The following is a 16,947-nucleotide window of genomic DNA, read 5'->3' on the forward strand; positions in this document are numbered from 1 at the left end:
AAACTGACAGGCTGCGCCACGGTAAATCATGGGAAGCAAGGGGATTCCAAGCAGAGCTGTCAGACTCCAGAACACGGACCCCTGGGCCTATCAATTTCCCCTTCCAGCCTCGGCCCATGAGCATCACAATAGCCCATCCCAAACCCTGGCCACCGCCACGCAACTGGTCCAACCGGTCTGAAACGTTCTCCTGCCGAGTCCCCTGCTCAGCGACATGACTCGTCCATCTGGTCTGCCCCTGGTGAGTATCTCAGCTTGTACATCAGTTGCACAGACAATTTTTTTCATACTTTTCTCTTGTTTCCTTCACTTCCTGTCCAATCAATTGATTCATTGATTGATTGATTGATTGACTTTCCCTTCCAAACATACATACATACTACATGCATACATCATAACATACATACGGTAATGGGCAGTATTCACAGCACCGCCGCCGGGGTTGGTTGGTGGATCTAAAGATAGAAAAGGCCGTCCTATTCCCTGGCCAGGCCACTTTTCCTTTTTCGAACGAAGCTTCCGGGAGTCGGAACGGGCCCCGAGCGAGGTAAAATTGCCAATAATATTACTCACCTACTTCGCAAGCTATCTACAGTAATCTACAAGTTACTCTATTATAACCACTAAACTAACTGTAGAGAGAAGAAAGCTAGGCAAAAACCAAGATTTGAAATCGGGATATGACTATGGAGCAATCAGGAACATTAAGAGAGGGGAAGGACATCTATTGCGTTCCTCGGCGTGTGTCTAGCTTCTCAGTAGTACGTAGCCTAGAAATGCTAGAAGGTCGCGGGTAGTGCGTAGTCGTGAGACTAGAACAATTATCTCACGCTTTAGAAGCGTGCTATATTGCTTGCCACGACCGGCGTAAGTTAAACGATTAGCAAGCAATACGAGGAGAAAGAGGGGAGGAGGGGGGAAGAACTGCCGACTTACTTCTTCGGGCTAGTATGTCTACTGGTTTAATCTATGCATGGAAGCCGTCGAGCTTCGAGAAAACTTACCAAGGAAGCAAATCAAGTTCTACCGTCCCAGCTACTGCCTAGTTGAGGTCTAGTCAGGTAGTTAGTTAGAGTAGTAGGGGACAACTCCCTACTAGAACTCTCCACAAGTTACGGAGCTCCAGTGTAGCTCCTTGGAAGGAAAGAGACTCCAGTTTTTTCGAATTTTCGATGCGCTACTTTACTGCAGACCTACTTTGTTTACGACGGAGTACCGCTACCAGCAAACACCGAAGGAGGCGAATGTCTGTGTGGTGGAAGGCGAGAGGGATTCCATCGGCCAGGCCTAGCTACAGTAGTAGGTCAACAGTCGCAGCTAGCTAGTTATTAGCTAGTTAGCCAGCTACGGACTCCGTCGACAATGCCGGGGATTTCACTTGAGTTGGTAAACCCAGGAAGTGTACGCAGCGAAGCAACCCACCGCAAAGATCCGGGATTTGTCCAGTGTATGCCACTAATTAGATTCATTACCAGTAACACTATCTAACTGGTCCTTTTTTGGCCCTCCGAGAGCATGCAGCAAGACCCCTGTTGGTCGCCACAAAGTAAACCGTCGCCACAAACAAAGAACCGTTGCAGCAATAGCAACACAACAACGACCGCAACCAACAACAAAGGAAAAGCCGATGCGGGTCCCATCTGGTAGTAGGATTCTAATCGCGCAAAAGGAAACGATAGGACCAAACCTGCATAAGCGTAATGAGAAGCGGTAAATGAAAATCCGTCGTCATCGCCCGCAATGTTGACAAATTGATAGCGATAGTCCAAAGTAGCTTCTTTTTTTATTTTTATTTTTTTTATTGTTCTCTTGCACCGTCAAGGCGGTTTCGGTCTAGAAGGGGGAATGGGAATGGCGCATCATCTGCTCTGCTACGGTGTACCAGCGTGTCCCGATCCCATCCATTGCCCATCATGTACCTGCATATTCTTCAGGACACTCACTCCAGACGACGGTCGTCTATGATCCTCGGTATACCCACAACTCTATCATTTCCCGACACCAGTGGCTACCTTACTCCGTACACCGGTGACAGGCATAACCTCCTCCCACCTTCTCCATTCGACTTCCGGACTCCACCAAGGAAAGATTACGAAAGATATCTAGACTGGACGGCTGTCTCGCATTATCTACTATGGCGCCGCTTCGGCATGCCACCGACAGTTTAGATGAGTGGTGAAGACGAGCGCCACCGGAAGACAGCGCATCTTGCCTCTTTGCGTCGTCGGCGGTGGGTTTCGAAATGGGGATGGGCGCGCATCCGCGCTGACAGACGGGCGGTAGGGGACTTAATCCCGTCTTCCGCGCCAGCGTTACCCGTGTGGGTGGCCACGCAGGTCCTCACGAGTGAGGGAAAAAAAGAAAAAAAATTCTGGTTCAATTGCGACCGTGCGAGAAGTGTCAATTTGGCGAAGGCCCTTCTCGGATGCGTGGCCCCCCTTCTTCTCGGACGAATCAGAGTCAGGAAATTGTTGTGCTGGACAAAGCACAGTGGGATGTCCGGGCTGCGAGTATCCGGTGGTGGCAGGATGGGGAAACCTGACAGATTCAATGCCGCTTGGATCCGAGAATGGAGGCGAGCAGAGAGGTAAAAAGAAGCGAATCAGAATGGGTCAGATATGGCACCGCATTCTACCCTCGTCTTCCAATAGGTTCCGCGGAGACCGGAAGCAACGGTTATCGGATACCCAAATAGTATGTACCAAGATTATGGATGGATATCAATTGGTTTTACAGTAGCACAAGATCTATGGAGAGCCTAAGAGAGAGAGAGAAGTGGTCCTTATCGGTACCGGCTTCCCAGGATCAGAACACACCAGCATCTTATGATGTTGCCTTGAACAAGACACGCCGGAGAAACCGATTGCGGATCCCCCCAATTAATTATTCCTCGGTACTCACCGTACGGCGTATATGCTGGACCATTGAAGCTGCAGCTCATCATGCGACGCCGATAAGTCACTAACTACTGGGAAGAATTCTCAAGCAGGAAGGTGATTATATACTTCAGGCATCATGATCGCCTGAAATATAGAGTTGTTGTACAACGCCGGGTAGGAATGATTGACGGTTGATCGCGTGAACACATGACTTGGAGGCGACGCACGTAGAGATCATTTCATTGTCATCTAATTGGAATTATGGCGACACCCAAAATATGGGCATTGCCCGTTAAGCTCGTTCGAGATCATGCTGGCCTTGGTGGACTGATACGATAAAGTTCAGGCGAACCAATAGTGCAGCGCCTAGTGTGGATGAGGGTTCGAATCCATCCAGAGAATGGAAGTGGGAGGCAGGACTGGAATTTACTCTCGCAGCAATTTTCAGCACCAAATCGGTGCGAGACTATCACCGAGCGACCGGGTCTGGCGTACATCGTGCAGAGTCAGAACCAGCAGATCTTCAACTTCGTGCCATCTCCGTATACCGACTGGAGACGGGAACCTTACTACTCAACACACAGTAAGGTAGTATTACAGTCGAGGGAAGAGTGGCCAACTGGGCTAAGCCTAATGTGGCTGGGACTAGGGTAATGGAACTTCTCCATCCGTTAGGGCACTACTGCGCCAAACTGTCCAGCAGGAAGTCCGCCGGCAAACTGAACTCCTCTCCGTGGATTACTTGTACTTACCAAGTACTAGTAGTACCGACGTCGAGCGTTTGATAAAAGCAGTAAGCTCGAAATCTGAAACACACTACGCGGACAGCAATCCTCCAATCACAGAGGGCATTGTCTGGGCGTGTCTCGGTTTCGTCTTAGTCAGGTCCCCAGAATCCTGACTGTACAGACACTAACCCATTGCGTATACTACTATGGAGTACCTTACTCTGCACTACTAGTTAGTACTCCGAAGTCCTCGTTGCCTCCGGAAAAGGGGAGGGACTGAGCCAAGCCATCTCCGACTGTTTTACCTCTCAGCGTCCACTAGTTGGTAGTAGAATGGAGTATATTCTCCGTACGACACCAAAATGACGATAACCTCTCCTAAATCGCCATTAGGGATCTCACCTCATCCTGAAGCCAATCAAATGGCCCCTGACTAAACGGGATAATGCTGTGAAGGTCGCTACGTCATGAGCAGACAAACCTTCTCCATCGCGATCAATTAACGTCGAACATAGTGTCTTTACCTAATGCAACCGAAGTTTTTGGAGGCTTCTTCGAACCTTCTAAACCTCGACACGAGTGAGCTTGATTTACAGCAATAGCAACCACCACGTACGAGTCTCCAAACGTGCCACAGTAGTGGCCTCAGGATCCAGAGACCCTCACCCTCTCTATCTCTTTCTATGGTTCTGTTTCCGGCAGGCTTCCGAGCCCTTGTATGAACCAAGGATAAAGAGGGGTGGTGTTATTATTAACTATGGTTCACACACAGTATCTACACATTCTGCAACATATTTCCGAGTGATCTCTTTACACGACTCTGGGTCGTTTCGGATGGAGAATCTACCCCGTCGTCAGACCATGCCATATGCCAGCTACGCCACAACTCTCCCATCCTCGGCAGTAGACCATGGGTTGGTATACTCGCCTAAGATGTACTCGCCAACCGAGACGGAAGTAATGTTCCCTCATACTCATGAGCGAATGCATGCCGTCCGACCAAATGGAGTAATGGCAACAGTCGAGTTGGCCGTAGTTGCTAACCCATCCAGCCGCCAAGCGGTCCTCGTGCCTGCTGGACGGGCTGGGACTGGCGCAAGTCGGCCTTCGATTGCCGGCATGAAGCTACCGCACTTTTTGCGGGGACCTTCCACCACCACGGCCTGCACTACTGCGTGTTCCACTGCGGACTAAACCAAGTCGGAATCCCATGTCTCTTTTGGCTTTTGGCTTTTTTTTTCTTAATTCCTGGTTTGGGGGTCTTTGGATACATCAAGTGTGATAGTGATGAGCAGCTACCATCCCGCATTTTCGTGTATTTTTCTGCGTTTATCGTCCATGAGCCAACAGGGATTCAAGATATTACCCCGAGACTACTACTACAGGGCTGCTAGCTGAGCTTAAACCGTGCCAATCCACGAGTGACTTTGATGTGTTTAACTGCTTGTACGGCCCATCTGCCTATACTAGTTGGGGAAGGTGCGCCTTTTTTTGATGTGTGATTGTTCCATCTCGTGCTGATTCCAATTATCACTGCATGCTCGTCTCGGCACTCCAGAATGCTGTCGAACCCAGCGGGCAGACGGGAAGACATCCATGTGGCGTGCTCATTGAGTTCTGTTCCTGGATTGGTGCAGGGAAGATCATGGACTAAAGTGGCCGATCGCAGCAACCACTGAATACGACAAACAAATTACCTAGGCCCGACACTGATAAGCCACCAACCTACTTTTGCACATGCGTACTGATTGAACAGCATCATACTCGGGTGTATCTATGCTGTGATTGCGAATTGCTCCATTCGTGGAGAACTTCGGGAGTGATCCAGTGGATGCCAGCGGGGGAGAGTGATTCGCACCACCGGCCATGGCGAAAATCATGAGTATCTCTTACTCAACCCCATCCCAGCGCTGCTCCATTTTGGATCGTGTTGTCGGAGCTTTTGGAGGCATGCGCTCTGGACGGCCAAGGGCATTGGCTGTTCGTCCCGAGCCTAGCCCAGTCAGGTATATGAATAGTATTCCGACCCGTGGTTCTAGCTCGCATTTGAGAGCTGGAGAGCTCTTGCGAGTGGGCTCCAGTCGGGATCTTGGTCGAGGACCCAGGACGTAGCCGCTCCCAGTATGATGATTGTCCGTGACTCCATGGGAAATGGCGTCACTGGGGAAATTAAAGATACGGAAATCACGCAAACAGAGGGGAAGCTCACCGTTCGCCCGAGAGAGTCGGTCCCTAACAAACTCTCTTTGCGAAGGTTGAGAACGGAGAAATAGTGCGAACCCTCCCGATGGAACAGGCTAATACTGCCTACCTCCATATTCTACCTACTGACCAGAGACGCCTAGTCGCCACTTCCAAGACGCCAAACCTGGGCTATCGAAAATAAAAATGCGGAGAAGCAAATGGTTGCGCTATTAAACTTGGCCTTGGGGTTACGGTCCCTTCGGAGCTCACGGCAAGCAAGCTCGAATCATCAACTACCCGACTACCATACCTGCAATACGGATCACTCTACGAGCAGCAATTCCGAGTCAAAGTGGACCAGAATACATAATCCAAAATAACAGCATACGATGGACAACCAAGACAGAGATAAGAGCAACACCAGACCCGATCTGTCTGATGGGGTAAGTTTCCCACACAGGGTGGTCCGGCACCGTCCGCTGGGATGCGATTGGAGGTACCAATCCTTGAAAGGGCAGGTTAGTAGGCGCGGTTCCCTCGTGCGCGGAAACTTTCACGCCGACATCGCTAAGCAATTGGAATTGATAACAGAGTCATGCAGATATGGATACAAAAATTCGAATTTCTGGGTCGCAGGCAAACCTGCGCAGAATAGCGCGAGGCCAAGGTGCCTTCGGGTGAACTTTATCGCAGGAGGAATTGCTTCCATGGCGCACTACTCCACATTCCGGCCAGCTTCTGCCAGTCGGAAAGCACTGTCTCACGCTGAGACTTTTGGCGGCGACCCAATAGCCCCCTCTGCCTCATGGGTCGCCAGTGTGACTATGCACGGGATAATGAGCATCCATACAGAGACAGTGATGCGATTTGTGAGGTCCAACAGATGGCTGCGTCGACCAGTGTCCCAACATGATCGACGCCCGCCCCAGCCTAGGGCCCAGTAAAGCCCTTGGATTGCCCTCTGCACATTGCACCCTGCAAGTGGGGGAGAGCGGGCGCGGCAAAGACAGACCACTATCAGCATCAATCAATCACGACAACAATAGTTACGTGAGGGAATTCCGTCTCAGATAAGGTAGGCTTGCGGTTCCTTGGGTCGCAGTGGGATCTCGGTCAGACCAAGCGGATCGCGGTAAGCACTGAGCATCCCGAAAAGAACAATGCTCGTTCAGCTGGTTCAGCTTCCTTGGTCAGCCCGCTTCCTCACGGACCGTGCTGAACCAGAGTTTTTTTTTATCTCTTCGTTGCCCGGTTGTATCAGCCCCCAAGGTCCTGACGTGAGAGGTGCCCGGGCGCGGCGCGGTGCAGGCTGCAGAACGTGCGAGTGGGATGGAACCATGGGTCCTTTTTGAACAATCCTCACGGGTTGGGGCTAAAAAAGGTGGCTCAAACAGTTAATGCATCAGACGATCCATCGGCAGTGATGATGATTAGCGACGACGGACGCGGACACGGACATCTGCAGCTGCAGCTGCAGACACAGCCATCGCGAAAGAAAAAAATCTGACATGCACACACTCCTAGATGCTACCAAGTTCCGGCTTACGACGACAATTTGCCCCCATGTTCAAACCGCACCAATGCAACAGATGCATCTGCCGTCACCGTATTTAGTTGGTATCTACGGAGTATGCCGGTACTCCTTGACGCGATTGGTTTTTACCGAGCAAGCATCATGCTAGGCGATGATGGCAGTTGAACCCCGACCCTAGTCGATAGGCCCTGGGGGCCAGGGCCAGGGCGCAAGGCGCAAACGGATGAGAATCCTTGTCATCCGAAAGCAATCAGCCGGCGAAAAAAAAGATCAACTAACACGCGCACGACGGAGAGAAAAAAGTACCACAGGTACTCTGTACTACCAGTAAGAAACAGCCACGCCGACAGAAAGGGAAACAAGAGGGCAAGCATAAGCAACAAGCAAAGCAATAGCAAAGACGGATTATAGCATAGCATGGTAGTAGCAATAAGCAAATGGTCTATAACCTCCGACGAATATCACCGATAGGTAGATAGTAAATACGCCATAATCATATAACCACCATAACAAGGATCATATAAACCAAAATAATAGAGAAATATAAAAACAGGCCTCAGTGGATGAAAGTTAAGATCAATCCCCCAGATCAACGGGAGTCAGTCTCTTCCTATCATATATTAAAACATCCAATTATCTCATCATCAGCCTGATATATTTTTGAAGAAAAGAAAGAAAAAGAAGACAAGAAAACTTCCACACCGAATTTTTTCACCTCCCCCCGAATTCCGCTTATGTCATCACACACCTACCAGCCTTTCCCAATTCCTTTCTTCAAATCTCGCTTAACACCGGAACAACAAATCATCCACCTCCCCACCAACCAACCCTATAAATACTTCACCACCCCCTACACCCTTTTAGAATCTTTTTTTTCTTTTTTTTCTTCGTGCGGCGACGCAACTATTTTCACCCGTGTTGCCTGGACATCAGTTTCCCCGTGATGTTGTCATACCCCAGGTGTCAGTTGCGTCACAGACGAACGGAATTGCACACCGGTTCTTACTTTATTGGTCTTTCTGTTTTTTCTCTACGAGGATTAGACCATTTGGTTTGGGATCGGACATACTTTTTATAAAAATCTCTATCATAGATGATTGTGTCTATGGTGGTGTGTTGCTTTACTAGTAGTATAGATTTGTTGGCTGGTTTGATACTGCTGCTTTCTGTGCTGGTTATGTGTGGTGCAGATTGTGGTGGAATCTTTCAGTCTTGTGTGTTTTTCGTAGTAGATTTATTGGTATTGAATATGAATGTCATTATAAGTGTGAATGTGTCTACTGTCCATGTAGGAGCATAGTGATGGTTTCTCTGTAATTGTTCTGTTCTAGTGCGTCGCTATCATATATCTACTACTGCTACTCATACTCATCTGTAAGTATCTGCCTACTCACCCGGCTCATCACCAATCTTCTCCAACTTGCCCATCTCTCTCTTCTCACCTGCCTCTCCAAAAATGCGCACCCGATCAACCCGCAGCTTCTCACTATCCCCATCTCCATCCACAAAGAAAATCACCAACGACGTAACGCTCTGGAACTTGACGAACCGCAAATCTACCTTCGCCGTACCCGTCTTCGGATCCCAATCCTCCGGCTGAATCGTAACCGTCTGCACAGCAGGGATATCATCTGCCTCATCGAATCCCAGCACATGCGACCGATTCGTATACAACGACACTGTACGAGGACGCATCGGCCGCTCGTCCTCATCCTCAACCTCCTCGTCCGCCGATGGCGGAAGCGACGTAATCTGCAACGAATGCACCTTCAGCGTAGACTGGAACGGGATAAACAGCATCAGCTGCTCGTCCGTATCACTCTCCACCCAATCCGGTGCCGCCCCGGCCTTGCCCTTGGCGTTGTTCAAGGAGGATGGCTTCGAGCTATCGAAGAGGGTCTTGGCCGTGCCGAACTCGCTCGCCCGGTTCAGTAGCTCCAGGCCCTTCGGGTCGTATTGGTCTGAGATGTCGCTGTAGTTCTTGGGAGCCGGGGCGCCGATCCAGCCTACGCCGCTGCTGGAGCCGGCGTCGTTGCCCTCGGGCGCTTTTTCGGCTTCCGTGGCGAGCTTGCGGACTAGGTCGTTGAGCTCTTTGGCGTTGGCGCCGCGGACGGTGGAGGTTGGGCGGCCGCGTTCGAAGAGGACGAAGGTGGGCATTCTTGAGTATGGGTTAGTAGCTGCATTGTATTTTGTTTGTGTATGGTGGTGGCTCGGTGGGATGGGCACGTACGCTGTAATCCCATACTGCCTTGCGATGTCTTGGTTCTTGTCAACGTTGACCTTCGTAAAGGTGATCTTGTTCGGGCGTGAGAGCTGCGAAGCTAGCTGCTCGTATGCTGGGGCGATGGCTTTGCATGGTCCGCACCAATCTGCGTAGACTATGTTTGTTTCTATGGGTTAGTTTGCTGTTCTTGATGTGGTTTGTTTGAATGCAAGTGATGGAGTGACGTTGCGAGGAAGTGAATAGGTGGTGGTGGGGAGGGGAAGGTGGGGGACAGCAGATGGGAGCTCACAGTCGGCGACAACAAAGGTGGAGGAGCTCAAAAGAGAGCTGAATTGCTCGCGTGAGTTGATTTGCACGAGTGTCGACATCGTGGAGGTGTATGTCGCGTAGTGAATGACGCGAAGGAGATGGAAGGAGGTTGGCGGTGGTTTGGTGAGCTGCGGTGGTGGTTACGGACTGGAGATATATTGCCGATATGTCATCAACGCCCCCGCCGACTGCTGCAGACCTGCCACTACAATAGCCTTACTACTAGTATGAGATGTTTTGGTGAAGATCTGACTTGAACTTTTACAAGATGATTTTATTTAAATAAGATGCATGCATGTTCTATACGTAGATCTGATCGTTTCTTTTGTAGTCTAATCTCTATATATCTCATGTCTCATATATCATATCTTGACTCAAGTGGCTCAGGTTCTATTGCAGACAGACCTGGCGGTGGTAGCAACAAAGTCAAGATAGACCAAGCTTTACCACATGTATATAAGCATCCATAGTACTGCATCGTTCTGCGAGCAGTATCTCAATCCACCCCGGGAGGGTGGGACAGGCTAAGTGCCACTTGACCACGAGCGCCCGCTGCGGTATGCTGATGGTGAGCCATGGATTATCCCTCAAAGACTCCTTTGCGCAAGACAGAGTGCGCAAAGCCCATAATGGGCTGGCGCTCCATCACCATACCCTACCAGGAAAGGCAACTCAGTCGCAAAGATCGCGACAAAAGGCATCCCAAGAGTATACTCCGAGCGAAGAATCCACCCATCGTCGCCCGTAGACGAAACCAATCACACAAACACATCACACAGCACCACTCAAGTATTCTGCTCATCGCCATCCCCATCCTCAACAGCAAACAAAACCTTCATCCACAAGCTACACCCCCGACACCCAACAACAATCTCCCCATGATCCGCCTCCCTCTCCAAGTCCTGCTCCGTAACCAAAAACCCCCTCTCATCGCCACACCGACACCCTCTATACCAGAGCGCAGCGTCTGCATCACTCTCATCGCACGCAAGATCCTCCAGATCAACAACCTCCAACCCCGTATGGAAAACCGTCCCTGTCTTCTCCCGCTCCGCGACCCTTGCGCGATCGAGTCGCAGCGACCGATCGTATTCAGCGCGTAGATATGGATCAGAAAGTGTTTTGTACGCGGTTGTGATCTCGTCTATTGTGTAGCGATGGCTTGTGTGCGATGAAGAGTTTGTGTCTGATGTGGGAAGGCTGCTGGTGTCTGCGATTGCGCCGGGCGCTTTGTCCGGGTGGTACTTTAGCAGAGCTTTGTGGTAGGCTGCTTTGAGTTGTTGTTTAGAAAGCGCTGTGGGAGTCTCCGTGAAGGGGAGGTTGAGGACTTCGTAGTAGTCTTGGGTGAGGGGGTGGTTGGATCTGGTCATGGTGGGTTGGGTATTGCGCTGCGAATGAGGATGGGTTTTGCGCGGACAGATAGGAGGGTCGGTTCTTTCTCTCTAGGGTAGATTTATTTGAACTTTGTTATTGTTCCATCCAGTCTGGTTTGTATCTTGAGAGACGTGGGCTCTGGTGGGCTTTGGGTTGGTCAGTCGCACGAGATGCGGCGATTGGTGTTCGGAGATTGAAAGAAGACTTTCTCGTCGGCTCCGCACCGCCGCCACTTCTTGTGCGCTTCCGGAGAGATGCCGACTCGGTGTGACAACAACAATACTAGTACAATGTGCTACGTGATTACAGTATCAGGTTGATCCTGGTTACGTCGCAAAGGATATAAAGGCAGATGTCTTGCACGAACGAGCTATCAATAACTAGTCAGTTCAACTAGTACTAGTAGGCGTGATTATATGTATATATATATATATATCGCATTAAGTTCGCTGGTTAGCTGGTTAGATATTACGGATAGTATTACTATGAGATATCAGCTGAATCTTCAAAAGGATGGTTTATTAATCTAATCATCTAGACATTTCCACCCCTGTATGGTTTAATGCCCCGCGGCAAGACATGCCTGTCTAAGACGCATGCTATGGTCGTCGAACATCGATCGAGAACATGTCGGATATCAAAATGTGAACAAGAGAAAACAATGCTCCGCAGCAAAAATCCTAAAACAAACCGAACCCAGAATATTCACAAAGACCCCGAGAATATCTACTCAGAGGTCTTGAAGACATAGCGGTCCTCAGTCTTGAAGGGGACACCAAGTTCGAGGAGCTTGACGAACACATTGGAGAAGTCCTTGAAGAAGAGGTCGCTGTCCTTAGCATAGAGCTCGACGTACTTGCGGAAGGCCTTGTCCTTGGTCAGGGCAAGGTCAGCGGGCATCATCATCAGGGTACCAGTGGTCTTGTCAGTGAACTGCTTAGGGCCGTTCCACTTGCGCTGCTGCCACTTCTCCTCCACCAACAGACGGAAGAACTCGTTGGTGAAGACGGTAGGGCTGAAGTCCCAGGGACCGTCGAAGCCGGAGCGGTCAGTGTGGGCGCGACCAAGGGAGTGAGCTCCAACCAGAGCAACGATCTCCTGGTCGTTGAATCCCATGCGGTAGAAGATGTCACGGATGTGCGACTGCTCCTTGGTGGCGTCGGGAAGACGTCCGTCAGGGGTGCAAGCAGCAACGTCCTTGTCCTCACGGCCAGGTCTCCAAGGGATGGCAGGGCCACCAAGCTCCTGGATGGCGCAGGCACCAGCCAGGGTCCACAGGTCGGAGTAGGTGATCCAGGGGAACTGGGCCTTGATGGGCTCCAAGAAGTCTCTGGCGTGCTTGAGACCAGCGTTGGCGCCGTGGTCGGACTCAGGGGCAAATCTCATGGTGGCACCGTTGCTTCCACCAGTGCCAGTCTCCTTGTCGTAGGTACCGCTTGCGTGCCATGCCAGACGGACAAGAACCTATCCAACAAGTAGTGTCAGCTTCCCATGTACTCAATGGCCCAAGGTCATCAGATGGTGGGTGTCACTTACGGGTCCATAGCTGCCATCGTCATAGTCGGTCTCGTTGGCGAGACGGTGAGCAACGGCATCGTACACCTTCTGGTAGTCCTCCTTGGTGGGGACAAAGTCCTTGGAGGTGACGGAGGCATCACCACCCTTCAGGTAGAAGTAGGCGCCAACACCACCAGCGGCGGCAATACCAGCCCACAGGAGGCTGTTAGAGGACTTGGCCTCACCAGCCTCAGAGGTATAGCCGCGGCGAGAGGCAGCACGGAAGCCCTGAGAGGGGAGGGCAAAGCGAGCACTGCGAGCAGCAGGTCTGAAGGAAGAGGTAGCGGGGGTCGAGCGAAGGAAGGCCCGGGAAGCCGTTCTAGCAGCGGATGCCATTGTGAAAGAATGTAGAGGAAAGGAGACGAAAGCTCAGGGGTGAATTGGAAGCAAAGGTATGACAGAAGTCACTGGATGGTACACAGAGGGTGGGAAGAAGAGACCCAGGGGACAGGTGGATTACCTCGGGTGTAAGACGGGAGAGAAGAGGAAGACGAAAGGAGAGACAGAGAGTTAAAGTAGGAAGGGAAGAGGAGAGGAGAAGGGGAGAGAGACAGAAGAGGAGACGAAGACAGGGATACTAATAGGCTGCAAATTGTCTCCTCAGCACTTCCAGCGACTTCCTCCACGACGACTTATTATGCCGAGTCCGTTGTCCAGGCACGGCGCACCAATGGCAACACGCAGATTGACGAGCTCTGGGCCGAATCTTTTGACTCAGCAAGTCGCTCTCCGCATTTCTGGCGCCGTGAATCTCTTTAGCCCGCGGGCAACTGGCAGTTGGTGGTGAGGAGACCAGAATTGGGTGACCCGATCTCCGGCAATTGACCCTGTCCGTGGCAAGATGACCCCCATTTCCCGACCCATGGCTCCGATCTCAGTCTACGAATCTTGGATTCCTACAGAGTGCCACAGAGCATTGAGTTGACTGAGCCATTGTTGTGTCGATTGTCGGTGATGTGCGTCCATTGAGACAGTTGTGAGCTCTCAGGAGGGGCAACAACCACCATCTCCATGCAACGATCATAGCCGATGCGACTAGTCAATCGCTCGTTTCTGGGTCCGCGGGCGGGTCCGTTGCCATATTATTAACAGGAACATTCTCTTTGGCAGAGACTCGCGGGTCTCACTGCTCTCAAGCCGCGGTAAATTCCGGGCGCCCACTGCCTTTCCCTTCACCTGGTTCCTATTACTAAACTTTTATCCGTCCAGAATCTTCCCATTACTCAGCTCTAGAGTCTGGCTCTCATGATAACTATCTAACTGCTATCAGCCCTTCAGAACCATTCTAGAAGCCTGCTGGATAGAGCTCTCTGACAAACACCGCTTCTGATAACTGATTATTAGTCCTTGATGTCTATCATTTTCAGTTGCCGTGATATTTACGTCCCCTATATGGTAGGACACGTTGGCGACCGCAACAAAACAGCATGCTCGGTAATCAACCATAGCTTCAGTTCCTCTTTGATTGATCTCAAGAGCTGCAGCAACGATCATCCCCCAGATATCTAGATGGGATGAGGAGAGCGACCATATGCAAGGGGCGTTAATTGGCTCGTACTTCCGGTGTGTGCAAAGCACCCTTCTCAGTAGCACCCGAACATGTCCACTCCTTCATCGGAATGCTTTCCGTACAAACGATAAAACACCCATTCCAGCCTCCCAGATCTACGTACTGCGCACATCACGTATGCAAATCTACAGATAAAAAGAGGTATAGAGATAAACTCAGGATGTCCGTCGTAAAAATAGTCCTGCCGTCCGATAAAAGCGAACACCAGGGTGGAGTAGACGCAGCTCTGCTAAAAACTGTTTGGTTTTGATCTTCCACTGAACGAACTTGAAAAAAAAGTATGCCTCTATGCCATTGAAAAGGCTAGAAGCGCACTGTGTGGTTTTCGTTGTGCTACGGAGACAAGAAAGCAAAGGGAAAAAAGAAAAGGGTAGACAGCTGAATGATCCTGCAAGCATTCTGCAGTGTATCTTCTACCGGGTGACTGGAAGACATATTCACTCAAGCCATAGAGACGGGAAGGAATCGTTCATAATATTCCAGAACCCCTACGGCTTGAGGGTTGAAAGGCAGGTTGAGTGAAAGAAGGAAGCGGGAAACGGTGGGTGAGAGAAAATTGGAGGAAAATTGGTCTTTTCGCTTAAGCTTTTGGTCATGTGATGTAAACGCTAGCCTAAGCGAGTATGGTGGTTCCTATTGCTCGATGGGGAAACAGCTATCTACATATTAGCGGGCTGTCTGGCACTTTCGTTCTTTCTTCTTCAGCATTGAAGATATGTTGCTACATGTATCGCTTATTTCATGTTCAGTAAGGCATCATTGGATACTGCAATGGTATAGCTGCCAGTGTGTATGCTATCGATGCCTGGTGCTATACTCATCGCCTATTTAACTTGGACTCGTTTACTGTGCTGAATCGTTACGAGAGACGAGAGAAGGCATATTTTTATTCGACTGAATAAGTATATGAATAATCAGTGTGACTCTCATGAAAGTATCAGCAGAATTAGGTATATTCCATCGATCAACGAAGTCTAGTACAAAGAAAACCCCTCACTGCCTTCTAGATCTGATCTCATCAATGGCCAATCCAATGAGCTGGCTAATAGGCCCACCACGTCTCTTCTTTTGCCTCCGCTCTTGCTTTTTGGGATTGTACGAAGTTATATCAGGTCTCTGCTGTGACTCGAGCTCGGAACCTCCCTGAGCCGGCGCCTCGCAGGCCTCATACTCTGTCGGACGTTGACGGACTTCCAGAGTCATTCCAACTCCCAGGCAGATCCCAACAATCACGATTTCCTCCAGAACGGCCATGACCAGGAAGACGGTGACGTTTCCGGTAAGCATGTTGAATGTGGGGTTGTGTGTGAATACAGACAACAGGGAGTATATGAGGCGCACGAGAAGCAACGGAACTGAGATCCCAACTGCCAAAAGCAAGCGATGTTCGCCATCCTCAATGCTTGCATACTTGCTCCCGACGACAAGTAGCAGAACACAGAGGCAGGCCCATGCGATGACGTACAGGACGTCGCCAACTTTGGCTTCTATACTATTCGTGATTCCCTGAAGGCTGGAGCTCATGCTTGAACCAACAATGCAAAGAACCATGCCCGCTAGTGTGAGGAGACCGATTAGTCGGAAAAAGGCTGGAAGGAGGCCTCGTCCGGTTTTTCGTTGGATGGAATCGTTACTGGAGTACCAGGGACTGGTTAGTAACTTGACAATATCGAAAAGGGAGAGATGGGTCGTACACTCGGGACAAGAGACCGACGCAAGTGGAGATCAGAGGGGCCAGCCCGATGGAAGTGCAAACTCCCCATGCAATATAAAGGTCGATCGTCTCAGGATGGGCTATCGTGGCCAAGTAGCAGCACGAACCAACAATGCGGGCCAAGGAAAAGATTATTAAGAGAATCCAGCCGGCGTTTCTCTGGAAGCCATGGCGAAAGCCCATATACAACGAGATGAACAGGGACGGCAAGTATACAATCAATTCCAATATGGAGAGACCATGTCGGTAGTTGACGGCCATGACTGCGGTAAAGAGAGGAACGAGTCAGTGTCTCCTATGGAGTAGCAGAGAAGAAGTGTTGAATTTGACCAGTCTGCTTCATTGGAACGTCGGTAGAAGAGAGGCAAGTTATATAACTTCCAGGCAACCGTTTTCCCCCCTTGAAGGCCGCTATAGTTCTAATAGGATTACACATTTTCTTCACGGAACCAATACTTGCACCCACAAGGCTGTGCTTCTCTGGTATATACCTCGAAACAAGCGGCTATCGGGAGCTTGGGGCTATGCTTAGCCATATAGTTCTGCCCAACCAAAGACCACTATGGAGGCCAGATGGAGCAGACTTGATGGATGTTTTAACGGCGATATCGTGGATGGAACATTGAGACCAATCAGGATACGGGATTGCTCGCCCTGCTTACCACATGCGGCTAGATCGACCCCCACCGGATTGGGGCTTCGCTGGACTCGTGGCGTTTGGTGATCCCCCAATACGAACTTCACCTATCTGTCTTACGCCCCGGAGCTCAGTCTGCAAAGGACCTACATGTTGGGGCCGCAATATGTCAACCTTGGTATACCCTTCTCTTACACCATTTAGGCATCCCTTGCGATACGACCCTCCCAGTCTACA

The 16,947-nt window shown here is 50.4% G+C and overlaps 8 protein-coding genes across 8 annotated transcripts; 3 read left to right on the forward strand and 5 right to left on the reverse strand.

The window, feature by feature from the left end:
- Positions 1–3,254: 3,254 nt before the first annotated feature.
- On the forward strand, positions 3,255–4,801 carry An04g04010 (hypothetical protein; the record flags this gene model as incomplete). The annotated part of the gene is made up of 3 exons (XM_059747450.1): positions 3,255–3,467; positions 3,529–3,672; positions 4,310–4,801. The coding sequence occupies 3 exons, from the start codon at positions 3,255–3,257 to the stop codon at positions 4,799–4,801; spliced, it is 849 nt and encodes a 282-aa protein (XP_059600515.1).
- Positions 4,802–4,997: 196 nt separating this feature from the next.
- Positions 4,998–5,475, reverse strand: An04g04020 (hypothetical protein; the record flags this gene model as incomplete). Its single annotated transcript, XM_059747451.1, has 2 exons — positions 4,998–5,282; positions 5,353–5,475. The coding sequence occupies 2 exons, from the start codon at positions 5,473–5,475 to the stop codon at positions 4,998–5,000; spliced, it is 408 nt and encodes a 135-aa protein (XP_059600516.1).
- A 10-nt stretch (positions 5,476–5,485) lies between these two features.
- On the forward strand, positions 5,486–7,143 carry An04g04030 (hypothetical protein; the record flags this gene model as incomplete). The annotated part of the gene is made up of 7 exons (XM_059747452.1): positions 5,486–5,613; positions 5,706–5,835; positions 6,252–6,309; positions 6,428–6,607; positions 6,675–6,841; positions 6,894–7,003; positions 7,053–7,143. 7 exons carry the CDS (start codon positions 5,486–5,488, stop codon positions 7,141–7,143), a joined length of 864 nt encoding a protein of 287 aa, XP_059600517.1.
- A 916-nt stretch (positions 7,144–8,059) lies between these two features.
- On the forward strand, positions 8,060–8,269 carry An04g04035 (hypothetical protein; the record flags this gene model as incomplete). The annotated part of the gene is made up of 1 exon (XM_059747453.1): positions 8,060–8,269. The coding sequence occupies one exon, from the start codon at positions 8,060–8,062 to the stop codon at positions 8,267–8,269; it is 210 nt and encodes a 69-aa protein (XP_059600518.1).
- Positions 8,270–8,559: 290 nt separating this feature from the next.
- An04g04040 (uncharacterized protein) lies at positions 8,560–9,917 on the reverse strand (the record flags this gene model as incomplete). The annotated part of the gene is made up of 4 exons (XM_001401734.3): positions 8,560–8,636; positions 8,720–9,483; positions 9,556–9,703; positions 9,839–9,917. 4 exons carry the CDS (start codon positions 9,915–9,917, stop codon positions 8,560–8,562), a joined length of 1,068 nt encoding a protein of 355 aa, XP_001401771.3.
- Positions 9,918–10,643: 726 nt separating this feature from the next.
- Positions 10,644–11,228, reverse strand: An04g04050 (uncharacterized protein; the record flags this gene model as incomplete). The annotated part of the gene is made up of 1 exon (XM_001401735.1): positions 10,644–11,228. One exon carries the CDS (start codon positions 11,226–11,228, stop codon positions 10,644–10,646), a length of 585 nt encoding a protein of 194 aa, XP_001401772.1.
- Positions 11,229–11,958: 730 nt separating this feature from the next.
- An04g04060 (uncharacterized protein) lies at positions 11,959–13,125 on the reverse strand (the record flags this gene model as incomplete). The annotated part of the gene is made up of 2 exons (XM_001401736.3): positions 11,959–12,696; positions 12,769–13,125. The coding sequence occupies 2 exons, from the start codon at positions 13,123–13,125 to the stop codon at positions 11,959–11,961; spliced, it is 1,095 nt and encodes a 364-aa protein (XP_001401773.1).
- Positions 13,126–13,424: 299 nt separating this feature from the next.
- Positions 13,425–16,334, reverse strand: An04g04070 (uncharacterized protein; the record flags this gene model as incomplete). The annotated part of the gene is made up of 6 exons (XM_059747454.1): positions 13,425–13,542; positions 13,690–13,842; positions 14,111–14,294; positions 14,565–14,692; positions 15,357–15,915; positions 16,181–16,334. 6 exons carry the CDS (start codon positions 16,332–16,334, stop codon positions 13,425–13,427), a joined length of 1,296 nt encoding a protein of 431 aa, XP_059600519.1.
- Positions 16,335–16,947: the final 613 nt, after the last annotated feature.

Source organism: Aspergillus niger (genome assembly GCF_000002855.4).
Source record: "Aspergillus niger supercontig An04".
NCBI lineage: Eukaryota > Fungi > Ascomycota > Eurotiomycetes > Eurotiales > Aspergillaceae > Aspergillus > Aspergillus niger.